Source organism: Schistocerca cancellata, chromosome 3 (assembly GCF_023864275.1).
Source record: "Schistocerca cancellata isolate TAMUIC-IGC-003103 chromosome 3, iqSchCanc2.1, whole genome shotgun sequence".
Classification (NCBI taxonomy): Eukaryota; Metazoa; Arthropoda; class Insecta; order Orthoptera; family Acrididae; genus Schistocerca; species Schistocerca cancellata.
In genome coordinates this window covers 687,789,169-687,816,828 of record NC_064628.1, presented here as the reverse complement: position 1 = coordinate 687,816,828, position 27,660 = coordinate 687,789,169, and the positions used below count along the sequence as shown (strand labels likewise).

General features: G+C 40.4%; 1 protein-coding gene across 6 annotated transcripts in view; it reads left to right on the top strand.

Moving 5' to 3' along the window:
• The first annotated feature begins 908 nt into the window (after positions 1 to 908).
• The window catches only part of LOC126175670 (fas-binding factor 1), a 126,767-nt gene continuing 100,015 nt past the window's right edge, over positions 909 to 27,660 (top strand). Inside the window, exons 1-5 of one of the 6 annotated variants that reach the window (XM_049922593.1) lie at positions 909 to 962; positions 12,574 to 12,710; positions 12,785 to 12,892; positions 12,974 to 13,046; positions 22,653 to 23,855. In XM_049922593.1, the coding sequence (XP_049778550.1) occupies positions 12,615 to 12,710; positions 12,785 to 12,892; positions 12,974 to 13,046; positions 22,653 to 23,855 (1,480 nt within the window). In that variant the 5' untranslated portion in view covers positions 909 to 962; positions 12,574 to 12,614. Of the gene's footprint in view, positions 963 to 1,132; positions 1,373 to 12,570; positions 12,711 to 12,784; positions 12,893 to 12,973; positions 13,047 to 22,652; positions 23,856 to 27,660 lie in introns of those variants that run through there. The other 5 variants (XM_049922589.1, XM_049922588.1, XM_049922590.1 and 2 more) reach the window with 5 other exon arrangements.

The window sequence follows — 27,660 nt, the reverse complement described above, 5'->3', positions numbered from 1 at the left end:
CCTGGCGGAAGCAGTATTACGCTATTGGAGACATTCTCCTCTTCTTGCATGGAACCTATGGTAGTAATCGAAGACACGCTGACAGCAGCGAACGACCTGCATCACTCATGCTTAATGCCTTCCCCAACGGCGATGTCTTCTTTCAGCAGTATAACTGTTTGTTTTCGGATCCAGAACCATGCTACAATGGTTTGAGAAGCATTATAGTGAACTCATGTTGATGTCTCGGCGACAAAATTCCCCTGATGTAAATCCTATGGAACGTATTTGGGTCCCTATTGCCACCATCACCACGTATGCAAATCAGCGGCCCATTACTTATGCGAATTACATTACCTGTGTGTAGACATAATGCCACATGCCTCCACAACCCTACCAACAAACTGTCGGCTTCCTGATACGTAGCATCAGTCATATATTTCGTTCCAGAGACGAACAAAGAAGCTATTAAGCTAATGGTTATGACGTTTTAGCTCATCAGTGGTTGATCTTATTCGTATAAGGTGAGGGCCACAGCTATGTACTGCTGTTGTAAAACCTAAACAATTTTTCACTTTTAGATATCTGACTTTGCTTTTGGTAGAACACTCAACAGAAAAAAATATCCAAAACGTCACGGAGCATTTGCAATTTGCTACGAAAACAATGCACACCAAAAAAATAAAGGTTAAGAAGACACAGAAGCACACAAACCGTTACTATAACAAGAGTGAACGCAGCCAAAATTAGTTAACTTCTGAGGTTGGCTGACTATGATGCCGTCAAAACTTCCCGAAAAACATTAATGTGACAAGTCATGACGGTCCGTTGGCACCCTGTGTGAGAGCAGCCATTTGAAACGCGCTGTGGAGTGTGGAGTATTTTCGCGAGACTTCGCGTGACGTGGCGTGGCGTGACGGCCAGTGTAAATCTGGCTTGAAACGTGCGAGAAACATTTTTCTCCAGTTCCTAAAAAGATAAAGGTAAACAACGCAGTGAACCGGTATTGGCATTTTATGATGCTTTATTATTTCAAATAATATGAATATTTTAAGCAAGCTTTTGGCAAAGCTCTTAGAAACAAAGACAATTTAGATATCAACGGACGCCTGCTATAATGAAGTATTATATCTGTGATACAAATTAGCTTAGGTGTAAACAATAATATTTGAATTTTGGAAGGTGCCAGGAAAATGTAGGAACTATAAAGTGATATTTAGGACGACTAAACGTCTGTCAGTATGCTTCCGTTTGCTGGTAACCTCTAATTCTGAATAAATTGAAATGGATGTTATTAAAATGCGTAAATACAAGCCAAATCAAATATTTGAACTTACCATTCTCTAACCCAGCCTGACTGTAGGAGGCAGGTAATCCTCAGTTTACTGCACAAGTAATTTCACAATTTTTGTAGCTATTCAACAGAATGTTTTAAAGTGCGTTAGTAGTAATACCTAAGCAGAAGTTTCTTATTTAGAGATTCCTTAGCCCATGTCGAAATCGGACAGGTTTCTGTGTTTGACGTTCGGATAAATGTATGTATTGTATTTATAACTGTGCAGTAGCACAGAGCAGTGTTTGCCATCACCTCTCCCATAACTGATTTTGAGGTGACTTGATCAACATATTTTAATGCATGTTTGGCAAGTGAAGAATTGTCACATGTCACTGTTTACAATTTTTAAATTTCTACATTGATTTGTAGATGGAGTTTACACTTTATCTTCATAACAACTTTTCCTGTTTGCGTATAAGGAAGATAGGTCTTCCCTGTCCGGCAGATCATTGTTCATTGTACTTCTTGATAGTCTCTTTAAATCTCCTTCACAGAGCAGGCCTGAATATTCATTCTGATGGTCAGGCTCCCCTACACTAGGCCTGAAACTGTCTTGTTCTTCCCATGGTTAATAACTTGTTGCTGCCAGTTGTGTGTAATGTTACGTATGTCATCCCATGAAAAAGTAAATGTGAAGTAGACTGTTCCACAGTCAAACTCATGTAAAATAGATATGTGCCAAAAATGCAGCAAGATAACTAAAACAGTTATTAACCCAAAGAGTGAGAGAGACACTTGTCCTTCATTAGACATACTCCTATTAGAAGTAATGTTCCCTTGCCCGGTAATATGTGAACCAACTCATCCATCTTGTTACAGGAACACCTACAGTATGATATAGAATCAAAACTGTTTTGTAACTTATTATTTTCCATGCATCTAAATCTCTGCTAGTATTGAAAGCTACATGAAGTGTAAGAAAACACCATGGCAAAAAAGAAAAAAGCACCCTCTTCCACAACAATATGCACTATTATTGATACTTTCAAGTTGCCTACTGGACACATTTTTGCCTTGTTCAGTTTATCCCTGAAAAGCTAACACACCAGGCTTGGTGAAACCTTCAGTACTGATTCACAAACTTGCTAACTCAGACCATGGGCAACACTATAGGTCAGTATGCCATTACAGCTAAAATTTTGGCTTTGTGTTCATTGACTTCACCAGCTTACAATCTAAGTGCCACCTTTAAAACTATACTGTGGGTTACGGTTCATATCTGCCTGTCTCCAAAGCCTTCAACCCAAAAAATAATTTTGGTGCCAAGAAATATTATGTGTTCTGTTTTTCTGTTTGCACACACATGACGTCACATGCCCTAAGAGTATTACATCAGAGTCAAGCTGACATCTTGTGTTGGCTGGTTCAGTTGACCTGAGATAACTTTGGCACTCTGGTCAGTTTGATGTTGGTTGAGAACTATTTCATTTTTGGAAGACTGGACTTACCAGTAGGATAATACTACATGCAAGGAAGCTGACATGTCTGCCTTCTATGTGAACCCATTCGTATGTTGACTGAGGAGGGTCTTTGGTTCAGGGACTAATAGTGAACCAGAACTTCATATTTTTCTGTAGTAGTAGAAGATAAAACTCATTTCATCTTGCTCCAATCTCATTCAACTTTTCTTGATTGTGTTCATGTGTGTGATAATCACTTACATACAACAGTATGACAAACTACTGTGTCTTGACTTTGATAGTTATCTCAGCTTTAAGTGTTTTATGACCTACAGCTTTAGACTTCTGCATCTACACTTGTTGATTCACTGTAAAGTGTTTGGCAAATGGCCATGTAATTGGACCTTATATCATTATTATTCATGGATGGAATGTACAAAGAATCGTTGCCTTTGGGCTTCTCTGTGAGCTGTAATTTGCCTAATATTATCTCCACAGTCCCTTGATGAATGAAACGATTCTATGCAGACCTTCTTGAGAAATGTGTCTGTAGTCTTGTAAAGGATTTTTCATCATGACATGACTCGGGGTGACTTTTGTGCAAATAACTCTTTCAGTTCTCAATAACAAATCCCAAGTAGCACCAAACTCTTGTATCATAGAGAAAAAAATATTCCCCTCAGTACACCTCAAATCGATTAAATCAGTTATTATGTCATCATCCTCCTTTCTCATGACCTTGCCTCTCTTGAGCACTACCTCTCCCAATCTCTTACTGACTCTAGATCCACCACCCCATTCCATACACAGCTGTCAAATTACGTTCGTCCCCACAACTACTTCTCCTTTGAGTGGAAGATTACAAATTCACTGTACATCATGGGCACCGGTTTGGCACCTTCCTATGCCACTCCATTTATGGATTCATTGATGATAACTTCATGATTTGGACCAAGGGCCAAGATACTTTATTTCATTTTCTCCACAGCCTCAAACCTCTCATATCTACTTCACCTGGTTCTCTTCAGCATAACAGTCCTCCTCTTCGGTGCCTTCATGAAGTCTCATCCCATGTCAAGCCCACTAATGAACAACAGCACTTCCATTTTGTAGCTACTACCCCTTCCACATTAAAATCTCTCTCCCATGCATTCTGGCCATCAGTGGGTGACTCACAAGGCAGTCCATTGCCTAGCATGCTCATGTTCGTTCTAAAGTTTTTACAGGCAGGTATACCCTCCTAACCTACTCCATGAACAGATTTAACCACGCAGTATCCACGTGTGATACTAATCCTCCAAAATCCCACATGTTCCAACTTCAAAGGAGCATCCCCTTCATTACTTACGCTGCATTGGACAGCTTCACCATACCCTTTGCCAGGGCGTCAACTACTTACTATTGTGTCCAGGAATGAACATACAACCCACAATCGTTCTCATCCATTTGAAAGTGGTACTGTGTCACCCACCCGATGTACAGAACATTGTGGACCTTCTTTATGCCACACCTATACCCACTCATTTGCCACTTGGGTCAAACCCTTATGGAAGACCCAGGTGCAAGACCTGTGTTATGGACTCACACAGCAAACCCTATCCTGGTCCGATCCTGGGACAGGGCCACCTGTGAAAGTAGTCTTATCATATTCCAGCTCTGGTATCACTTCTGCCCATCTATCACTTCTGCCCATCATATTATGTGGGCTAGCCCCAATCAGTCGTATGAATGACCACTGCCAAACTGTGAACAACTACAGAGTTCAGTGCCCAACAGTGGGACATGCTGCTGAACACAATGGCTGTTTCACAAACTGTGTCATCTGGATCTTCCCCCACAGTACCAGTGTCTCTGAGCTGTCCTGAATTGTCCTGACTTTACACCTTTTGATCCCACAATCCTGACCTTAATCTCCACTAGCCCAGGTTCCACACCCACCTCCACCCGTCGCTATGCCCCCTCTTCTCTCATTCTATATTTACACCCTCATTTCTTCAGTCTATCTCTTCCTATTTTCTATTTTCTCCTCCCAGTCCATTCCGTGTCATTGTACGCTATGTGCAACTTTGCACTGCCTGTAACAGAACAAGATCACTTGTGCCACATACCTGACCCCTGTGCTTACTGCTTCTCCATTCCAGTCACCAACTGTCTTTCCCTCCAGCTCTCCATTGCTCTTCCCACATTCTTTCTCCTATTATGCAGTAGGTGGTATGCAGTCTGTTGTGTGGTTTGAGTGTGTTGTAGGCTACATTAGTTTTCTTTGTGTTTGTGTGCCTATATGTGCAGTATTGTCATCCCTGGATACTTAACATAGTGTTTTACCTACTTCCAAATAATAACATGTACATGAAAACAAAAATCATGTGCTATGTCATGACATCCACTGAAGATGCCTTGTAATTAATGCAAAACACATCTGGGTGCACAAGATAAATAAGAAAACTTAATGTGCAGCATGCATAGGGTGTTTTTCTGTTGACTCACTCTAAGCCTGCAAACCTGTGCCCTCTATGCTGAAAAATATCCACAGCACAGAGTGCCGTCTGATAAGATGTTCAGCAGACTTTTCCAGCATCTGAGGGACACAGGTACCCTTGCTCCTCGAAAGACTGACAGTGGAAGGCCTCGCACAGTCCGTATGCCTGACATGGAGGAGCATGTGCTACGTTTGGTGGAAGAAACCCGTGGGACTAGTGTGCGACGGTCAGCAGCAGCAGCAGAAGGCGTTTCTCACTCTTTTATCTGGGGTGGGGGGGAATTCCTGAACAATTGCATTCAGGCCCTAGGGCCACAGGATCATCATGGCAGTTCTGTCAATGGCTGTTGCAGGAGTGTGCCACAAAACCACTGTTCACATCCAAGGTTTTATTTACCAATGAGGCAGGATTCACAAAGGACACTGTTGAAAATTTTCATAACCAAAATGTATGGGCAGATGTAAATTCCTAATTAATTCAGGAAAGAGGGTATGAACACTGATTCTCAATCGACGTATGTCCAGGCGTGTTTGGCTATAGATTAATAGGGCCATATGTGCTACCACAAAGGTTAACTGGGATGCATTATGTGGACTTTCTCATTAATGTACTACGTACCTTGCTGGAGGCTGTGCTGTTGCAGCAACAAATATAAATGTGCCCAAAATGAGATTTTCACTCTGCAGCAGAGTGTGCACTGATATGAAACTTCCTGGCAGTAAGTTTCAATATAAATGTGGTTCGTGCACAATGGTGCACCAGCACACTTTCGTCACAGTGTGCTTGAACATCTGGCGCAGACATTTCATGACCGCTGGATTGGGCAGGGGGCCCCACACCTTGGCATGATCACTCCCCAGATCTCAATCCCCTAGACTTTTGGTTCTGGGAACACTTGTAGGAATTGGTCTGCGCCATGCCAATCAATTATGCCCAGACACTACAGGGTCGCTTCTTCAGTGCGTTCCAGCAGGTACAGCAACAACCGCTTATACTTAAAAGGGTGCATCTTTCCTTATGCTGGAGGGCATAGGGGTGCATTTTTATGAATGGATGCCACATTGAACACCTCCTGTAAACACATTTGGACATTGTGTGTGTGTGGGGGGGGGGGGGGGGGGGGTGCATTTTTGCAGTAACAAACTAGAAGCTTAAAATTGCTGGTGGTAACAGAGTTTCAATTTCTGACTAGAATTTATCCTCTCAATTACATAGAGTTGTAGTATCTTCCTAGCACAAGATTTTAATCTGAGGACTTATCTATCCTGTGTGCCTGCTTGTGTTTAATTTTATCTTATTTGTTTTTGGGTAAAACAAGGCTCAAAAGTGCTGTAGGAATAAGTTTAAGGAAAAGTTAATTTTTTCATTTTATAAATCTCTTTCCAGCTTTCTTCTCATAATTTCTCTCTAAACAGCATGATTAAATCATTGTTTAAAATTTAGTGATACAATACTGTTCTATGATTTTAACCTAACTGGTTAATGAATTCTTTTGTAAACATTTTACCATCTTGGTCAAATAGATGGTATTACAGAAGTGTATGGTGTCAACAGCTACTTCCAGCATGTACAAAACAACAATGACATCACTACATACACATGGCAACAAACACGAACAAAAATAAAAATGACACAATACGAGGGTGGTTTGAAAAGTTCTTGGAATCACCACGAGAGGTCAGCACTAATGCAACGAGTTGTTCACGTGATATTCATTGGACTGTTGCCTTTAAACACGTGCCACGTCAGTGCTCTTGGAGAAGAGCTGTGGCGGTGATGTAGCTCTGTTGTTGTTCCCATGTAGTGATTTGCGAAGATGAAAAAGATCGAGAATTGCGCAGACAGTGATTAAGTACTTCGCAAAGAAAGTATAGAAAGCAAAAGATATTCATGCCGATTTCCAGAATACCGTGGGAGACTCTGCTCCTTCATATTCAACTGTTGCCAAGTGGACAAATGAATTTAAATTTTGTCAGGAGAGCTTAGATGATGATCCACGCAGTGATTGGCCAAGATGTGTCACTACTCCAGAAATCATTGCAAAAGTGCACAAAATGGTTAAGGAGGCTCACCGATTGAAAGTGTGTGAAATTGCTCATGCTTTCCAGATGTCATTTGAAAGGGTATATCACATTTTAACTGAAGAATCAGAAATGAAAAAATTACCTGCAAGATGGGTGCTGTGGCCCTTGAAGCTGGGTCAAAAGCACATGAAAATGGACATATCGGAACAATGTTTGGCCCGTTTTAGGAGAAACAAACAAGATTTTTTTATGCCGGTTTGTGACCACAAATGAAACGTGGGTGCACTACTATACCCCAGAGACAAAGCAACAGTCAGAGCAGTGAAAACATGCTGATTCTCTGCCACCAAAGAAAGCAGTGACAATTCCTTTGGCAGGAAAGGTCATGGCATCAGTATCCTGGGTTGTGAAGGGCATTCTGTTTGTAGATTATCTCCCCACTGGGCAAACAATTACTGGGAAATACTATGCTAACCTCCTGGACAAATCACAACAAAAGATACATGAAAAAACGCCATGTGTAGCAAGGAAGAAAGTCATCTTCCATCAATATGATGCACACGTGCCATCACCATGGCAAACTTACATGAACTAAGGTATGAATTGTTGCCACACCAAACTTATTTACCTGATATGACTCCATCAGACTTCCATCTCTTCCCAAAACTGAAAATTTTTCTTGGTGGATGAAGATTCACTTCAAATTAAGAATTGATAGCCAGTGTTGACTACTTTTTTGCAGGCCTAGAGGAAACTCATTTTCTAGAAGGGATCAAGGCACTGGAACATCATTGGACCAAGTGCATTAATCGACAAGGAGACTAAATTGAAAAATAAAAAATATTTCTGTGATGTAAGTACTTTTCTTATATTCCATTCCAAGAACTTTTCAAATCACCCTCGTAATATCTCACTCGAAAAATAACATAAAACTAATGGAACATCCGCAGAAAATTGGGGTTTAGGGCGGAGACCAGCTAAATATACAACAATAAAAAAACACTGCACCATCTTAAAACAAAAAACATTCAACAAAACCACCGGAATCAGACATTTCACTTGACATCTATAGCTCAACTGGAGCTACCAGTACCAAAAAGCCAATACCTACAACCCAGAAAAGTGGAATCGGACATTTCCCTTAATCTACATAGCTCAGCCGCAGCTATCGATGCAAAAAAACCAATACCTACAACTCCAAAAAGTGGAACGTAAACCCCAACAACTCAAAAACCCAAGTTTTCAATACATCAGTTAAAACACAACTGAGCCACCATAAACATTCAACACACAAAACATCACAATTTCTACAGAATAAAACCAAAACAAAAATTATTTACCAAAAAAAACCTCTGCCAATACCACCTAGGTTGGCCACCACACACACTGACAACACCACATATACATGTCTCTGGTCCGAGCCACCAGAACTCTCGTCAACCTCATGTTGTTGCTACAGACGTGAACCTATAACATTCAGTAATAAGACCAATCATCTGCAGAAACTGTATGACAGACATCATATCATCATTTATCTCAGAACATAATGAGGCAGTCGTGAACTTCACTGTCATATCCATACCTAACAGATAAGCAATAAAAAAAATTTAGATTTCTTTCCGCAAAACAACGCCAAACTAATCAAACCTAAAAAAAATGCCAAATACATAAAAAGAAAACCTTAATAACTCAATTAAAACATTTCCACAACCCATGTTACTACCCAAACTCAAAACCACATTAGCACGATGACAATCAAAACTCAAATGAACCCAATACCACACATTAAACTCAGCATGTCCACATCTGCCACCAGAGGGCATCACCAACTACAATAACATGACATCTACAAACACAGCCAACTCAAAAACTCCATGTGTAGTGATGTCACACACAGTACCATTACATCACGGGTCACAGCAGAAGGGTGGAATCGCATGCTTCTGTTGATCCAAATAAACAACTGATGAACAGTTTTACATCTAAATCACTGAATGTAATTAGGTCTAGAAAAACAAAGTGTCAATTTCTGTTGCTCTAGGTTATGTCCTTCAATCCTAATCAGGAACTTTCCTTTTGTAAATAATCAAAATCTGGACATGAGCAACTCCAGGTTACTTGTGTCAGTGCTAGCATATGGAAAATCAGCATTGAAACTCTACAAACAATGATTCTCCAATGAAGCCCACATAACCTAATGAAAACAATTCCTATTTGCTTTGTAAAGCTTGATATTTCTGTTGGTGGCCTGTAAAATGACAGTGATGGTGAATTGAATTGTTTGCACAACAGTGTAAACTGCTTGTATTAGTAAGTGTGTTTACTGAGCCACTATTGTCACACATTCAAAGAGTTATTCAATACAACATTCACTGACTTGTAGGGTCTGGAACTTTTGTTCTTTATGTATTGTAATTTCACCTTATTAGTCCTATTGTAGTGCAGTATTCATCAAAGGGTATCTGTTTGATTTCAATGATTTCTATGTATTGTCCTACATATTCGCTAATATTCATCTTACCCTTTCATTTTTCTGCATTGGTTGTTTATTCTTTCTATTTAAGAGGTTTCTTTGATAGAAGAACTAAATAAGTCTTATTTTAAGATTCACAGCTTTGTCCAAGCTGGAGTATTTTTGTTGTTCGTAGCTTTTTCAACTGAAATTACATTTATTTTGCAGCTCTCTCTTTTGGAACAGTTTACTCGATTAGGGACAATGCATCAATCACACTCATGTATGAATGTCCCTCTCTTAAGTGATTCTCAAGGCTATGTATTAACCTAAAAATGTTCGCATTTAAAGCTTTGAATTCTTCATTTTTGTGGCCATGTTGTCTATAATGGCTTCACGATTCCTGGAATTATTTTTGTTCTTTAATTACATCTACAATATAATGTATGTTTCACTTTATATAAGTAAAGCATCATCAGTGGTTTGTAATTAAAGATATTTACAATTTGCTTTGTTTTTAAAATCGAAAATGGTTCATTAACAATTTGTTGGTTTTTTACTTATGGTAATTTCTGCTTGCAATTGACATTCCCTGATGTAAGCGAAAAACCAAGCAGAAATTACTGTAAGTAAAAACCAACAAATTGTTAATTAACTGTTTTTTAATCTTAAAAACAAATCAAATTATAAATATCTGTAATTACAGACCACTGATGATGTGATATGTCAATAAAGCAAAACACGTCTGGCGAGAAGAACAGGCATTTTCTTGTAGTTGTAATAATGAAACAAAAACACTCTAAGGAAGCTGTATTGAGCTGTTCACAGAATGCTTCATGCAGGTCTTATAATACCATTCAGAGTGACACGATCTTCACGCTAGTATGAGAAGCACTTTCAGCACTGTGCCCGATACCATCTTCCTGTTCAGTAGGAAGCATCAGTTTTCACCGGGACTGTCTGTGTTATAGTTGTGTCATTAACAAACATTAATTTTACTGAAAATACCTTTAAAATCACTGGAAATTCATTTAAATAATTTAGGAATAAAGGAGACCACTCACTGAATAGCAGAAGTGTTGAGCCGTCGACAGTTACACACAAAAGAGAAAGAAGACTTGTTAGCTTTCAGAACAAATCCTCTTTGATGGGCTAGTGTGCCTCTACAAGGTATCAGATGCAAGATAAGCCTGTGACAGGACTGGAGTAGGAAGTACTGGGTGGGTGGATTGGGCAGGTCTTGCACCTGTGGAATACCACTTTGGGGAGGGGGGGGGGGGGGGGGAGGAGGATTCCATTCAGGTGTAAGACCTGCCCAATCCACCCACACTGCACTTCCTATTCCAGTCATGTTACAGACTTATCCTACCCCATCAGAGGCAGGGCCGTCCACTCCGATAGCTGAGTGGTCAGCGTGACGGATTGCCGTCCTACGGGCCTGAGTTCGATTCCTGGCTGGGTCAGGGACTTTCTCTGCTCAGGGACTCGGTGTTGTGCTGTCTTCATCATCATTTTCATCCCCATCTGGCACGCAGGTCACCTAATGTGGTGTCGAATGTAATAAGACCTGCACCAAGGCGACCTGACCTGTCCCACTAGGGGCCTCCCGCCCAATGACGCCAAATGCTCATTTCATTTCAGAGGCAGGGCCACCTGTGAAAGCAGCCATGTCATATACCAACTCTTCTGCAATCTGTGCACAGCTTTTCATGTCAGCATTTCACACAAACAGCTGTCCACCAGAATGAATGGCCACCACCAAACTGTGGCCAAGAATAAAGTTGACTACCAGTGATACAACATGCAGTTGAGCACATTATGCTAGAGTTCAGTTGTTGCTTCCCAACCAGTTTCATCTGGATCCTTCCCTCCAGCACTAGCTTTCCTGAACTATACAGATGGAAGTTATCCTTGGTAAACACCCTTCACTCCCACAATCCGCTTGCCCTCAGTCTCCACTGTGTGTGTGTGTGTGTGTGTGTGTGTGTGTGTGTGTGTGTGTGTGTGTGTGTAAGGGGGGGGGGGGGCGTGCATGCACCTTTAAGGCGTTTGCTGTTCAGCGAGTGGTCTCTCTTATTTCTAAATTACGTACTCCCTGCCAGAGCATTCTGTACTATATTTGCACTGGATAGTCATTTGGGTAAATTAATAACAGGAGTATAACTAAAACAAAACATTGTGGAAATTTACGTTTTGACTTCTCTTATTTTGAATTTAGTTTTATTCCTATTGTGCAGTTTGTCAATGTGCTCCTCTCCTTTTGTTGTGAAAGTAAGCTGTCATTCACCATATCTGAGGAGGTCCATTTCTTTAATGTGTATCAATATATATACCATAGGCTGGAGCTGTAGTAAGGGTTCGTCCAAGTGTCTGGACAGGAAAGTTGACTGTTTACTCAGTAAAATAAAAAAATAAAAAAAAAAAAAAAAACAAGTGTCCTGAGTATTAGATTATTGTATCTCAATAGCTTCTACCATGTAAACAGCAATAAAAGGTAATTTTCTTTAAAAGATATAGAATTCATTAAGTGGTCTACGCTGCTCAGTTGCAATGTCAGAGCACAACCTTGAAGAAATGGAGCAATTCAAGTGAGTGTGCAGACTCCAGAAAACCACATCACATCTTGTCAACTATAATTTAAGACATAATCAATGTATGATTGGGTATATGCTCCTAGTAATTCCTAAAGCTTTGTAAGTCATCACACATGCTGAAAATGTCATTTGATATCTTTAAATACACAATTTTATTTTGTTTTCACATCTCATAGTGTAAGTTTTTTATTCATTTCAAAAGTGAATAAAATGATACCTCTCCTACTGCCAGAATTTTTAAGGTATTGTTAGTAACTGCATTTTTCATTGGTACTGTTGTGTACATGAAATATCTGTATTTTCAGCAGTTATCTGATTTGGTGCAGAGGAAGTAGTTCATGATGAAAGAATGGCAAAATTTTCGCATGATTTGGGAGCCAAGCTGGGAACAGATGAGTCTGATGTATCAGATGTTAATTCATCAGAAATGGCCAGAATGGTGGAGGTAAGCACAGTGTGACAGATCCATATAAACACCAAAGAGTTATAAGTAATTACTGACAGTTCAAGTTCTGACAGGGCCTCGAAGATCTGGATGCAGGTCTCTTTGGGACAGCAAATAAAATGAAAGACAAGCAGATAACAGTTGCGCCCAGCAATAAGAAACCAGAGCAGGAGTCAGTACAGGTAGGAAGATAGTAGCATACCTGTGTGTCTCATTTTGATGTTTAGCTAGTTCCTGAGTTAAAATACATATATTTTTTGCAGGGTGTTTTAAGATCTTCACAAAGAAAAGAACAGAAATCAGGTACTTTAAGTTCAAAGCTGCCAGGGTTTGAAGGTAAGCCTTATAGAAAAATATTTCTGAGAAGTTGAAATTTTGGAAAATATCTCGTCTTACTTTAAAATAGACTATCAGAGACAGAGCACCTCGTGTTCCCGCTGCAAATAAGGCGAGTACACCATTTGTTTGTTATATATTTTTATGATCTTTCAACAGGAGCAACTCATTTACAGATATCTGTGTAGTTACTAGATTATTTTTTTGTAATTCATTGCGTGTTCAAGTGCTTACTAGGCATAACCTTTTATTTTTGTTTTAATAAGAGCATAGCATACAGTACTGCTGTTGTTATCGACCCTTGTATCATATAGGCTTTTGTTTGTTTTGGTTAGTGTAGCTCAGTGTCAGATAGACCGTGTGTGAGAGAGGACTTTGACTTCCTGCTGCTTATAAGCCAAGTACACCATTCATTTGTTACATATTTTCATGAGTTTCAAACAGGAACAACTGCAGTAATGGATAGGAACTGTGATAGCTATGTACAGATGCAAGCTGAGTTGGCGACCCTTCGCTCACAGCTCCAGGCTGCGTTGACTTCCGTCACACAGCTTGAGGCTGCTTCCCAAGGGCATCACTGTGAGGGGTTTGACGTGGGGATGCGAGGGACATCAAGCACGTCCCACGTGCCCTCCGATCGGTCCACTGCTGTGGCCGCCCCAGGTACTGCCTGCTCTAAGGTTGACCCCTCACCCGTGGTCGAGTGGGAGATCATCCCAAAGTCTGGCAGGCAGTGAAAAAACTTTCCGAGGGGCCGATCATAGGGCCTCCCCGGTTTGTGTGATGAACAGGTTGCGGGTGTTATCTGTGGCTGACAATGTCTCTAAGCTGGATGCAGTTGTCCACCTTGTTCCAGAAGGAAGCTCCTCGGCCCGCAAGGTCTTGGCGTTCCAATGATAGGTGCGTAATGGGACCCCTCAGGAACATTGCTGCCAAGGAGGGGAAGGAAGCCAGTGTGCACTCTGTGTGTATACCGGGGGGAGTCATTCTGGATGTGGAAAGGGTGCTTCCAGATGCCATGAAGAGTACAGGGTGCAGCCAACTGCAGGTGGTGACTCATGTTGGTACCAGTGATGTGTGTCACTTTGGATCGGAGGTGATTCTCTCTGCTTTCGAGCAGCTAGTGGAAATGGTAAGGACTGCCAGTCTTGCTTCCAAGATTAAGGCGGAGCTCACTATCTGCAGCATCGTCGATAGAAATGACTGTGGTCCTTTGGTGCAGAGCCGAGGGGAGGGTCTGAATCAAAGGCTCAGGCAGTTCTGTGGCCATGTAGGTTGCAGATTCCTTGACTTGCACAATCGGGTGGTGGGTTTTCGGGTTCCACTTAATAGGCCAGGAGTCCACTACACACAGGAGGTGGCTACACGGGTAGCAGGGGTTGTGTGGAAGGAACTGGGCACTTTTTTAGGTTAGAAGGTCTCAGGGAACTCCAGAAAGGACATCCGTCTAAAAATGGGCAGGTAAAACACATTAAGGTAGTTGTAGAAACGAACAGTAGTGTAGTTGTAAATTGTTGTAGCTGTGTTGGGAAAGAACCAGAGCTCCAAGTCCTAATAGATAGCACTGAAGCTCAAATAGTTATAGGTACAAAAAGCTGGCTAAAGCCAGAAATAAGTTCAGCTGAAATTTTTTCAAACTTTCTAACAGTGTTCAGAAAGGATAGATTAAATACAGTTGGTGGTGGAGTATTTATTGCTGTCAGAAGTAGTTTGCCTCATAGTGAAATTGAAGTACATTGTTTCTGCGATCTAGTATGGGTAGGAGCTATACCTGACAATCAGACTAAATTATTAGTTGAATCGTTTTGCCGACCCCCAACTCGGAAGATATAGTTGCTGAACAGTTCAAAGAAAACTTGAGTCTCATTTCAAATAGGTACCCTACTCATACAATTATAGTTGGTGGTGACTTCAATCTACCCTCGATATGCTGGAAAAATTATACATTTGAAGCCAGCAGCAGGCATAAAACATCTTCCAAAATTGTACTGAATGCTTTTTCAGGAAATTATTGTGAACAGTTAGTTCATGAGCCCACTCAAAGCGTAAATGGTTGCGAAAGCATACTGGACCTCTTAGCAGCAAATAATCCTGAACAAATAGTGAGAATCATGTCGAATACAGGGATTAGTGACCACAAGTCAGTTGCTGATAGGCTGAGTACCATAACACCTACAACGATCGAAAAGAAACGCAAAGTACACACATCGAAAAGGGTTTTGCATCACCCCTGAAGATATATGTTGATTTTGGATACTGTATCACAGACACAATCCCTTGGACTGTTCAGAGATGTCACTAAATCCGCCCAAAAATGTAAATAACGATCTTATTAGACGTAGGGGGTCCGATAGCCGATCAGTTCCAGTCATTCCACCAGGAAGGAGGTACACAGCTTATGTTGTGTGTAGTTCAACCATGCCCAGACGATCAATACCGTGGTTCGATTGCATCCGCATTGTTACTTTGTGCCAGGAAGGGCTCTCAACAAGGGAAGTTTCCAGGCATCTCGGAGTGAACCAAATCGCTATTGTTCAGACATAGAGGAGTTAGAGAGAGACAGGAACTGTCGATGACATGCCTTGCTCAGGCCACTCGAGGGCTACCACTGCAGTGGATGACCACTACCTACGGATTATGGCTAGGAGGAACCCTGACAGCAATGCCACCATGTTGAATAATGCTTTTCGTGCAGCCACAGAACATCATGTTACAACTCAAATTGTGTGCAATAGGCTGCAAGATGCCCAACTTCACCCCCAACACCCATGGCGAGGTCCATCTTTGCAACCATGTCACCATGTAGCGTGGTACAGATGGGCCCAACAACATGCCAAATGGACCGCTCAGGATTGGCATCATGTTCTCTTCACCGATGAGTGTCGCATATGCCTTCAACTGACAATCGTCGGAGATTTATTTGGAGGCAACCTGGTTGGGGTGAATGCCTTAGACACACTGTCCGGCGAGTGCAGCAAGGTGGAGGTTCCCTGCTGCTTTGGGGTGGCATTACGTGGGGCCGATGTTCGGCACTGATGGTCATGGAAGGTACTGTAATGGCTGTACGATATGTGAATGCTGAATGCCATCCTCCAACTGATAGGGCAACCTTATCAGAAGCATGTTGGCAAGGCATTCGTCTTCATTTACGACATTTGTGCCCCCATTGTACACATCTTGTGAATGACTTCCTTCAGGATAACAATATCGCACGACTAGAGTGGCCAGCATGTTCTCGACACATGAACCCTATCAAACATGCCTGGGATAGATTGCAAAGGGCTGTTTATGGATGACGTGACCGACAAACTACTCTGAGGGAAACTACTCTATGCCAAATCTCCATTGAGTAGTGGGTCAGTCTGGACCAACAGAGCCTTGATGAATACAGGCATACATCAATGCAAGAGGATGTGCTACTGGGTATTAGAGGTACCGGTGTGTACAGCAACCTGGACCACCACCTCTGAAGGTCTCGCTGTATGGTGGTACAACATGCAATGTGTGGTTTTCATGAGCAGTGACAAGGGCGGAAATTATGTTTATGTTGATCTCTATTCCAATTTTCTGTACAGGTTACAGAACTCTCGGAACTGAGGTGATCTAAAACTTTTTTTTGATGTGTATATATCTACTTTAAAAAAAAGCTGATAAAAATGCTTGTAATGCCTTTTTAAGAAACAGTCTCCACTCCTTCCGATCTGATCATGTAAAGAAAAGTTGTGAAATGATTTCAAAGAAATAGTATCGACCGAAATTGGGAGATATATACCAGATAAATTAATATGTGATGGTGCTGATCCCCCATGGTACGCAAAACGGGTCAGATAGCTGTTGCAGAAGCAACAAAAAAGTACGCCAAATTTAAAAGAACAAAAAATCCCCAAGACTGGCTAAGTTTTGAAGAAGTTCAAAGTATAGCGCATACTTCAATGCGAGATGCTTTTAATAATTTCCACAACAAAATTCTGTCTAGAAATCTAGCAGAAAACCCAAAAAGATTCTGGTCATACACAAAGCACACCAGTGGCAAAACAGAATCAATACCTTCACTGTGCGATAACAATGGTGATGTCCCTGATGACAGTGCCACTAAAGCAGAGTTATTAAACACGGTTTTCTGAAACTCCTTCACCAAAGAAGAGGAAGCAAATATTCCTGAATTCCAATCAAGAACAACTGCCAAGATGAGAAACATAGATGTAGATATCCTCCGTGTAACAAAGCAGCTTAAATCACTTAATACAGCCAAGGCCTCTGGTCCAGATTGTACAGCGGTCAGGTTCCTCTCAGAGTATGCTGATACAATAGCTCCATATTTAGCAATTATATACAACCACTTTCTCACAGAAAGATCCATACCTAAAGACTGGAAAATTGCTCAAGTCACACCAATACCCAAAAAGGGAAGTAGGAGGAATCCACTGAATTATAGGCCCATATCACTAACATCAATTTGCAGTAGGTTTTTGGAACAAATACTTTATTCGAACATTATGAAGTACCTCGAAGAAAACGATTTATTGATACATAGTCAGAAGGATTCAGAAAATATCGTTCTTGCGAAACACAACTAGCTCTTTTTACTCATGAAGTAATGAGTGCTATCGACAGGGGGTGTCAAATTGATTCCATATTTTTAGATTTCCAGAAGGCTTTCGACAACGTTCCTCACAATCGTCTTCTAATCAAACCGCTTGCCTATGGAATATCACCTCAGTTGTGTGACTGGATTTGTGATTTACTGTCAGAAAGGTCACAGTTCATAGTAATAGATGGAAAGTCATCGAGTAAAACAGAAGTAATATCCGGTGTTCCTGATCTATATTAACAACGTAGGAGACAATCTGAGTAGCCCATTAGATTGTTTGCAGATGATGCTGTCATTTACCATCTTGTAAAGTAATCAGATGACCAAAACAAATTGCAAAATGATTTAGATAAGATATCTGTATGGTGCGAAAAGTGGCAATTGACCCTGAATAAAGAAAAGTGTGAAGTTATTCACATGAGTACTAAAAGAAATCTGTTAAATTTCAATTACCTGATAACTCACACAAATCTGAAGGCTGTAAATTCAACTAAATACTTAGGGATTACAATTACAAATAACCTAAATTGGAACAATCACAAAGATAATGTTGTGGGTAGAGCAAACCAAAGGTTGCGATTCACTGGCAGAACACTTAGAATGTGTAACAGGCCTACTAAAGAACTGCTGACAACATGCTTGTCCACCCTGTTCTGGAGTTTTGCTGTGAGGTGTGTGATCCGCATCAGGTGGGACTGACGGAATACATCGAAAAAGTACAAAGAAGGGCAGCTCATTTTGTATTATCATGAAATAGGGGAGATAGTGCCACCGACACGACACATGAATTGGAGTGGCAATCATTAAAACAAAGGCGTTTTTCGATGCAACAGGATCTTCTTGTGAAATTTCAATCACCAGTTTTCTCCTCCAATTGTGAAAACATTCTGTTGGCACTCACCTACTTAGGGAGAAATGATCATCACAATAAAATAAGAGAAATCTGGGCTTGCACAGAAAAATTAAGTGCTCTTTTTTCATGTGCACCGTTCAAGAGTGGAACGGTAAAGAAACAGCTTGAAGGTGGTTCATTGAACCCTTTGTGAGACACTTTATTGTGAATTGCAGAGTAATCTTACAGATGTAGATGTAAAAGTAGGCTACTTTCAGAACTTGGTGAGAGAAGCACTTGGACCGTGACTGACACATAAACAGAGAAAATATACATTAAGTGTTAAGTTTGTGGAATTTGAAAATAATTCCATTGTCATCACACAGCGAGGTGGTGCAGCAGCAAGACACTGGACTTGAATTGGAAAGACAGCAATTCAAATCTCCCTCTGGCTATCCATTTTAAGTTTTCTGTAGTTTCTCTAAATCATTTAAGGCAAATGCTTGAAAATGACACAGTCAGTTCTCTTCCCCAATACGAGTTTGTGCTTCATCTCTAATGACCTCATTGACAAATTGTTAAATTGCAATTGTCTGTATTTGCATTTGCTGATTCCTGTCGGATCTGCACGTTCACCAATGCTGATGTGAATATAAAATTTTCAATGCTTATGTTCAGAATTAATTTTTGAAAATCAGCTCAGTAGTGGAAAAGGACTTGAAAGTTTTCATTTTTGCCAATCTCACACTTTAGAAAGAAAACACAATAATGTGAAGCGTTTATTTGTGCGTAGTTTTTATATAATCAGAAAGGTATCTCTTAGTATAAATTGTTCACTGTTTCGAATTTTCATTCTTATCTATAAAATTATTCTGCTGTGGAACTTAATATTGTCAGCAGTGATGTATTTATCAGTACAGGTCAAAGTTTTAAAAAAAATGTTGCAATAACACTGTGCTGGGTGTGTGACCACGTCATATGTTATAAAATTATCAATGTTTTGGTTGCTATTACTGGCAGTCTTCTACCCTGATGAAGACTTCTTGCAGTAGCAGCTGAAACATTGGTAATTTTAATAGATATGACTTTCAATGGAACCACACCTACTCGTAATTACCATTTTCATCCAGATTTATGGAATAGGCAGGGCTTTGCCAGAAATGAAAGTGACAGAATTGAAAACTCCAGGTGACCAAGTATTTAGAAAAAATAGCACTTATTGGTGCAGATTGGGCAAAGCATGAACTATTCATATTAGCCTTGGTTCCATGCAGTGGTTGACACAGTGGAAAGGATAAAGAATGGTACTCAGAGGGTCACGAAATCAAGTTCCTATGCAGGAACATTTTTGTTTTCAATTTTTGTGCTGCATTCACTGCAAATAAACCAAAATGATGTTCAGTTTATTCTCGTAAAAGGCATGAGTAGAAGAGATTTTTCAAGATGAAGGACGATTGTCATTATACAGTATGAAAGTGATTCCTGCAAAAAATGCATTTAGCTGGTTCAACCCTTCTTTTGTGTATTTTTATCTCTGGTTAGGAATTTGATGAAAAAGCTTCAGACCTGCTCTTATCTCATCGGGAGAGAAAAAGAAATGACATCCCGAAAATACTGTATCAAAATACACTCAGCTGTACGTCACCAGTTAGCCTAATATTCAGCGAAATGATGCATTATGCATGGTTTGCTGCCAAACTGTGTGATGTGAATGAAACTTTTTTGAATGTAAACTAAGTTTGTATTTTTACAGAAACCTTAAAACAACCATGCAATTGTAAAAATGTAGCATTTATTACATGTGCCAGATGTGAAGACAATTACTGCTTCCCATGTTTTTATGATGGAAATCAGTCCACCATGTGTAAATCATCGACAGTAAAATAATGCAAGTATCTAGAATGAAATTTTCACTTTCCAGCAGAGTGTGCAATGATATGTAACTTCCTGGTAGATTAAAACTGTGTGCCGGATTTGGACACAAACCCGAGACCTTTGCCTTTTGTGGGCAAGTGCTCTAAAATGGACACCTACCTTTCCAAATAACCAACTTCGTATGATAGAAGCTCGCTCTGATGTTGTGTGGACTGTCTGTTTAGTCTTAAGTTGTCTGAAGATGGCCAAGAGAGCTAAAAGATTCTTCGCAGCAAAAAACAAATAGTATAACAACTTTTACCAGTCCCTCATCTCCAATCTTCCTAAGTTGTGAGGATGGGTCATGAGTCGTGCTTGGGTAGCTCAGTTGGTAGAGGACTTCCGTGCAAAAGGCAAAGGTCTTGAGTTCAAGTCTTGGTCCAGCACACAGTTTTATCTGCCATGAAATACTAATACAAGTATCTAATTTTATACATGAAGTTCATATGTATGCCTTACAATACCTTCCTGGAATTTTACTTGACACCCAAATTTTTCTTTGCGTTTCCTTTGCATGCCTTTCTATGTAAATATGAATAAATTCAACACATTGAGGATAATTTTGATTTATTTGCAGTCTAAGTAACATAAAGAGAAGAAAAAGAAATTTCCACATAGGGACTCAACTCAACAACTATCTGTAGACTACACTGACCTAAATATGTTATGTCTCGACCAACCTGTGCAAGAAATGCTATTTTTTCTAAACGCTTGTCCATCTGGAGCTCCCACTTCTCTCTCTTTCATTTAGGGCCAAGCTGTTCGTATGCCATAAATTTGGAAAAAATCATCTATGACGGGCGGGCCTGCTTCCCTTGTCACTCACACACCCAGAAGAATGTTATTGAAATGGATTCTGGCTGTGAAAGTCTATGCTCTTATATTTCAAAATTTGATCTATAAATTCTCAACAAAGTGGCTTATAATTTGCTGTGGGAAACAGATGTTGCATTCTGCTGGTTAAGGTTTCCTAGAGTCGCTTGTGAGCTCTGCAACATCCATGTACTAAATTTTATTTACATGACAAACCCTATTTACAGGGCTATATTTTAATTTGGACTAATGGATTTATGCAGATATTTGTAAAAATGACGATGATACATCATCCCATATTAATGTAATACTGTTTCCTTGATATATATTTTTCTGATAGTGTTGGGCTTCGTTTCAAATGTCGCAGTATGATAATACAACATTTGCTTATTATCTTCAAGTAATACTGTGTACTATTTATGAGAGTTCACAGGAGTCCACTAACTCTCCTTATGTCATGCACTCTTTTCTTTCATTGGTTGTATATTATGAGCAAACAGTTCTCCTTATATGTTATCATGCCATTGGCAAAACAGAATAGTAACCAGATGAAACAGATAATTGAGGTAGGTTGTTCACAAAATAAACTGTGGTTTTCACCTCTTTCTGACGTGTACATTTCTTCTTGGATTCCATTACTGCCAGTCTGTATTTCCAACAGCACATTGTGTATGAGATTATTTAATAGTGCTGGTAATTCTGTATTGGTTTAACTTAATGCTCTGTCAAGGTTAATTGCTGAAAACTGTCTGAATACAATATACAGAATGAACTTAAAGAATGCCAAGATCTTCACTATTGCTTCCTTCTGGGGTAGTTTTGTCAGCGAAATCCAAATGATCACGATTGATAATTTTGTTGATAGACACACTGAATACATAGGATTTGTCACTGGCCATTCTAAAATCCTCTTGCTTTCAAAGAAAAGCAAACAACATAATTAAGACATGCGCCAATTTTTGCCCTCAGATTTAACAGCTTAAATGGTTGCCTATTTACTTCATTCACATTTCAGTGTTGGTTGTTGTATCCCGAAGCCATGGCTCAAAACTTGTAGAAAGTACTATTACAAAAATAATGTGTTACTGTGAGTTTCCACCAAGCATTGTTATTGTCTGATTCAGTTATTTGGCACAAGGTGATAAGTAGGTTCTCAGTTGAAATATGAAGTTTGTTGGCAAAATTTGACACAACATCTTAAAGTCCCAGCAGCAGATGTAATGCTTATCAATGAATACATAAACTGTTATTGTTGTACAGTATTGTAGAACATCTACAGTTTGTGCTCTATTGATGAACATAAAATTGGTGGCAGAAGAATGCATCAACAAGATGTAATATTAGAGATAAGTATTTTGACCATATTGTTGTAATCATTATTTATTTCCAAAAAGTTCAGTTGGATTTGTGATTAGTAGATGATAAGTAATGCCTGATGCTGAAGTTTGTTTGACAGATTTTGATGACAGCGACGATGGAAGTGACCCTTTGGCAGATCTGGATGACTTGCTGTCAGACAGTATGAAGACAAAGAAGCCAACTACAGGTTTTATAGGGTCTGGTGTGAGAGACAGTAAAAAGTCTGAAGAGAAAGCTCCAGAAATGACTAATTTAAATACTGATACCAACAACAAAGCTAAATTATTTGCAGATTTATTTGGTTCAGATACGTCTATTGACAAAGGAAGTAGTAACAAGAATGTGATGAAATCTGAAACAGATGGTGCTGGGAATATGGGTGATGCCCGTAAGTCTGACCATTTAGGACAGAGTTCTGTAAAAAGAGTGAATTTTGCACCAGATTCAGTAGATATGTCCACACAACCAAAAAATCAGCCAATTGCATCACTAGTTGGAGTTTCACAACCAAAAGAGCAAACTTCACCATTGTTGGGAAACAGAAATGAGAGCATTGACCTAGAAGATGATCTACTGCCAGGAATTGGTCTTGAGAAATTTGGAAAATCAAGCACTGCTGCTGGGAAATTATCTGATAAGAAAAGCTCAATAATGGATGAGCTACTTGGCAGGAACGTTGGGCAAAGTGCAAATAAAATAGAAAAGAAGCCCAGTGAAAGAAATGATGATACTGTTAAGGAAACTGAAATGTCTTTTGGGAGTTACTCTCCTTCAATTGCACCTGCTTCCACACAGCCCAGACGGTCAGCTGTTCGACGGAATACCTCTTCTATTGGAGATCCTTTAGGTATTTTGTCTCCTGTTTCTACACCCAAAAAAATAGTTGGTTCACCTGTTCACAACAGAACTGAAGAACGAGGTTCTGCCTCTTGGCTCGGACTTTCTTCAGAACTACCCTCCTCTCACTCCCCACCCTTGCACCAGACAACATCCTATACTGATAATGTTTCTGCTGATAATGCTGGTGAAAAGAATCTGCCAGCTAACAGTTCAGTGACAACAGCATCACAGGAGATTCATTCTAGTTCAGTATTACCACTCCGACGTCAACAACAGCATGCTATGTCAAAAGCACCCAGTGGCCAATTGCCTGAGTGGTTGGGAGGAGCACCCTCTGTACAAGAGAAGCCAGAGATTTTAAATATTTCTACGAGTGGTTCAACTCACACCATTCCTGCAGCAGAACAGCAACAGCCTGCAGGAATTTTGCAGGCACAGCAGCCATCTGAAGGAGCTCCAGGTGAGACTGGATTTTTATCAGTTTGCATGTCAAGCTTTTTTTTTGTGCAGTGTTAAATCCTTCTAATATTTTTGTTTCATTTATAGTTATGTTTATGACCTTAGGACACTGACCAGTTCCACAAGTGTTACATCATTAATTAATACTTGTTCCATAGATCATAAATACAACATTCCATAATGATATGGAATGTGTCAGTTAAACATAAGAGTGTGAAATTTTTTTAATACTTCATATCTAAAAATTCATCTGTTGAGCGGGAGGAGTTGTCATTCAGAAATTCTATTAATCTATTTTTAAATGGTGGTTGGCTATTTGTCAGACTTCTAATGCGACTTGGTAAATAACCGAAGACTTTTGTGGCAGCATAATTTACCCCTTTCTCTGACAGAGTCTGATTTAACCCCAAATAGTGAAGATCCTCTATTCCTCTAGTGTTGTAGCTATGCACTCTGGTATTGTTTTTGAGCTGGGATGGGTTATTAATAACAAATTTCATAATGTACGTATTGTGAAGGTACTGTGAGTATCCCTAGTTCTTTAAATAAATGTTTACAGGGTGATCTTTGGTGGGCTCAAGCTCTTATTCTAATTACACACTTTTGTGCAATGAATACCTCTTCTTTTAATGATGAATTACCCCAAAATACGTTGCCTTATGAAAGTAGTGAATGAAAATAGGAATAGTTGGCTAATTTATTGATATATTTATCACCAAAATTTGCAATAGACCTAATAGTGTAAGTAACTGAACTCATGTTTCAGCAGATCATTCTTCCAATTCAATTTCTCATCAGTGAACACTCCCAGAAATTTTAAATATCCTGCCTTAGACAGACTTCAGTTCAAAGTCTGTATCTGTCAGTGGTGTTATGCCATTTACTGTACTGGACTGTATATACTGTTTTTCCTCAAAATTTAGTAAGAGTCCATTTGCAGAGAACAACTTAATAATTTTCCAAAAGACATTATTTACAAGTTCCTCAGCAAATTCTTGTTTGTTGGGTGTGATTAGTATACTTGTATCAAGAGCAAAAATAACTAGCTTTGCATGTTCATGAATTAAGAGTGGCAGGCCATTAATATACACTCCTGGAAATTGAAATAAGAACACCGTGAATTCATTGTCCCAGGAAGGGGAAACTTTATTGACACATTCCTGGGGTCAGATACATCACATGATCACACTGACAGAACCAAGGGCACATAGACACAGGCAACAGAGCATGCACAATGTCGGCACTAGTACAGTGTTTATCCACTTTTCGCAGCAATGCAGGCTGCTATTCTCCCATGGAGACGATCGTAGAGATGCTGGATGTAGTCCTGTGCAACGGCTTGCCATGCCATTTCCACCTGGCACCTCAGTTGGACCAGCGTTCGTGCTGGACCTGCAGACCGCGTGAGACGACGCTTCATCCAGTCCCAAACATGCTCAATGGGGGACAGATCCGGAGATCTTGCTGGCCAGGGTAGTTGACTTACACCTTCTAGAGCACGTTGGGTGGCACGGGATACATGCGGACGTGCATTGTCCTGTTGGAACAGCAAGTTCCCTTGCCGGTCTAGGAATGGTAGAACGATGGGTTCGATGACGGTTTGGATGTACCGTGCACTATTCAGTGTCCCCTCGACGATCACCAGTGGTGTACGGCCAGTGTAGGAGATCGCTCCCCACACCATGATGCCGGGTGTTGGCCCTGTGTGCCTCGGTCGTATGCAGTCCTGATTGTGGCGCTCACCTGCACGGCGCCAAACACGCATACGACCATCATTGGCACCAAGGCAGAAGCGACTCTCATCGCTGAAGACGACACGTCTCCATTCGTCCCTCCATTCACGCCTGTCGCGACACCACTGGAGGCGGGCTGCACGATGTTGGGGCGTGAGCGGAAGACGGCCTAACGGTGTGCGGGACCGTAGCCCAGCTTCATGGAGACGGTTGCGAATGGTCCTCGCCGATACCCCAGGAGCAACAGTGTCCCTAATTTGCTGGGAAGTGGCGGTGCGGTCCCCTACGGCACTGCGTAGGATCCTACGGTCTTGGCGTGCATCCGTGCATCGCTGCGGTCCGGTCCCAGTTTTAACAAGATAACTGATGGAGTGTGTTAGTGTGGGCACAAACATAACCTGCTGCACATTAATCGATATGCACTGTCAGGGAACTGAGAAGAAGTGATGTCGCTCTTCAGAAGACTCTGTACCATCTCGGCCTTCCAATGGTGTATCTCTAAATGCACCTGTGACTGCGGTGAACCTAATGTTCAGTAGGTCACATGTCTTGCAGGTGTCTTTCCTAGGTCTGTGGAAGGAAAGGTTGGGAAATTCTTTCAGAAAGACTCTATGATAAAAACTGGAACTTATGGTGCTTTGAGGAAACACCTTTCTAAGGTGGGAGTATATTCTTGAAATATTCAGCTCAGGACTGAGGTATTCCTTGCTTGATCTTGCTCGGCTGTAATGTCTAACTTCCCTGAGAAAGCCATTTATGTGCTGCTTATTACTCATTTTGTCATTGTTGCTGTATTGTGATTGAGTGTGTCTTGTTCTGCTGTTGGTGAATGTTGTCTCTCCAAGATTCTTCTTCTTAATAAGTATTTCCAGCCTCCTCTTTGCAACAGCAAAAATATTCATAAAAGTGGTTTTGCAAACTGCAACAAGATCTCCTGTACCATGTGGAATAGAATACTGAACTGTTCCCTGCCGGCGACTTTCAACGGGAGTATTGTAGGTTCCATGCTGACTACGCCATACTGGTGTGACACTAAGAAGACCCATCAGGAAGACTCCTTGTGTTGAGTAGTCTTGCTTATTACTTTACTTTACTTTACACGTGGCTAAGGCCTTATCGACCGTACACCTGCTCTACGAGCCTCTTCCAATTATTTCTATCCAGGGAAATTGTTGTCCAATCAGAGTTGATGCCCATCCTAGCTGCATCTTCCCGGATATTCTCCATCCACCTAATTCGAGGTCTTCCTCTTCTTCTCTTTCCTTCTAATTCCTTAGTGGATGCTATTTTAGGTAGTCTGTTCTCCGGCATCCTTGCTACATGACCAGCCCAGTTCAGTCTTCTCTTCTTTAACATTTCCACAATGGTACTATGTTTGTACAGCTCCCGTAGTTCTTCATTTTTCCTTATCCTCCACTCCATGACATTTTCATCGAAGATTGGTCCAAATATTTTTCTTAGTATTTTTCTTTCAAATATCAACAGTTTTTCTTCATCTTTTTTCCTGAATGTAATAGCTTCACATCCATATAATGCTACTGGTACAATAGTTGACTGATAAAAACGGATTTTGAATTCAGTACTAAGTGATCTCATCCTTAAAATTTTGATACAGCTGTAAAAAGTTCTATTAGCTGCTGCTAGACGGTCGTCTATTTCTATTTCTGCTCTATTGTCTCTGCTAAAAAGACTCCCTAAGTACTTGAAGTGGTCAACTGCCTTGAAAGTGAGACCATTTACGGTCAGTGGTGTATTCTTTTGGAGTTTTTTACTCATGACTAGATATTCTGTCTTTTCTTCATTCACATGAAGTCCAGCTTTCTCAGCTATTTTGTAATAATTTTGCATCATCCTGATTAATTCAGCTTTTGAAGTGCTTATTAAGGCTACATCATCTGCATAAGCAAGTCTAGTAATGTTCTGTCCCTGCAGTTGGATCCCTTGTGGATTAGTTTTGGTGAATTCTCTATCAATCTTCTCTAAGATAATATTAAATAGAATAGGTGAGATGGCATCCCCTTGTCTCAGTCCAGTGTACACCTTAAAATTTTCAGTCTCTCCTGCAGGTGTCTT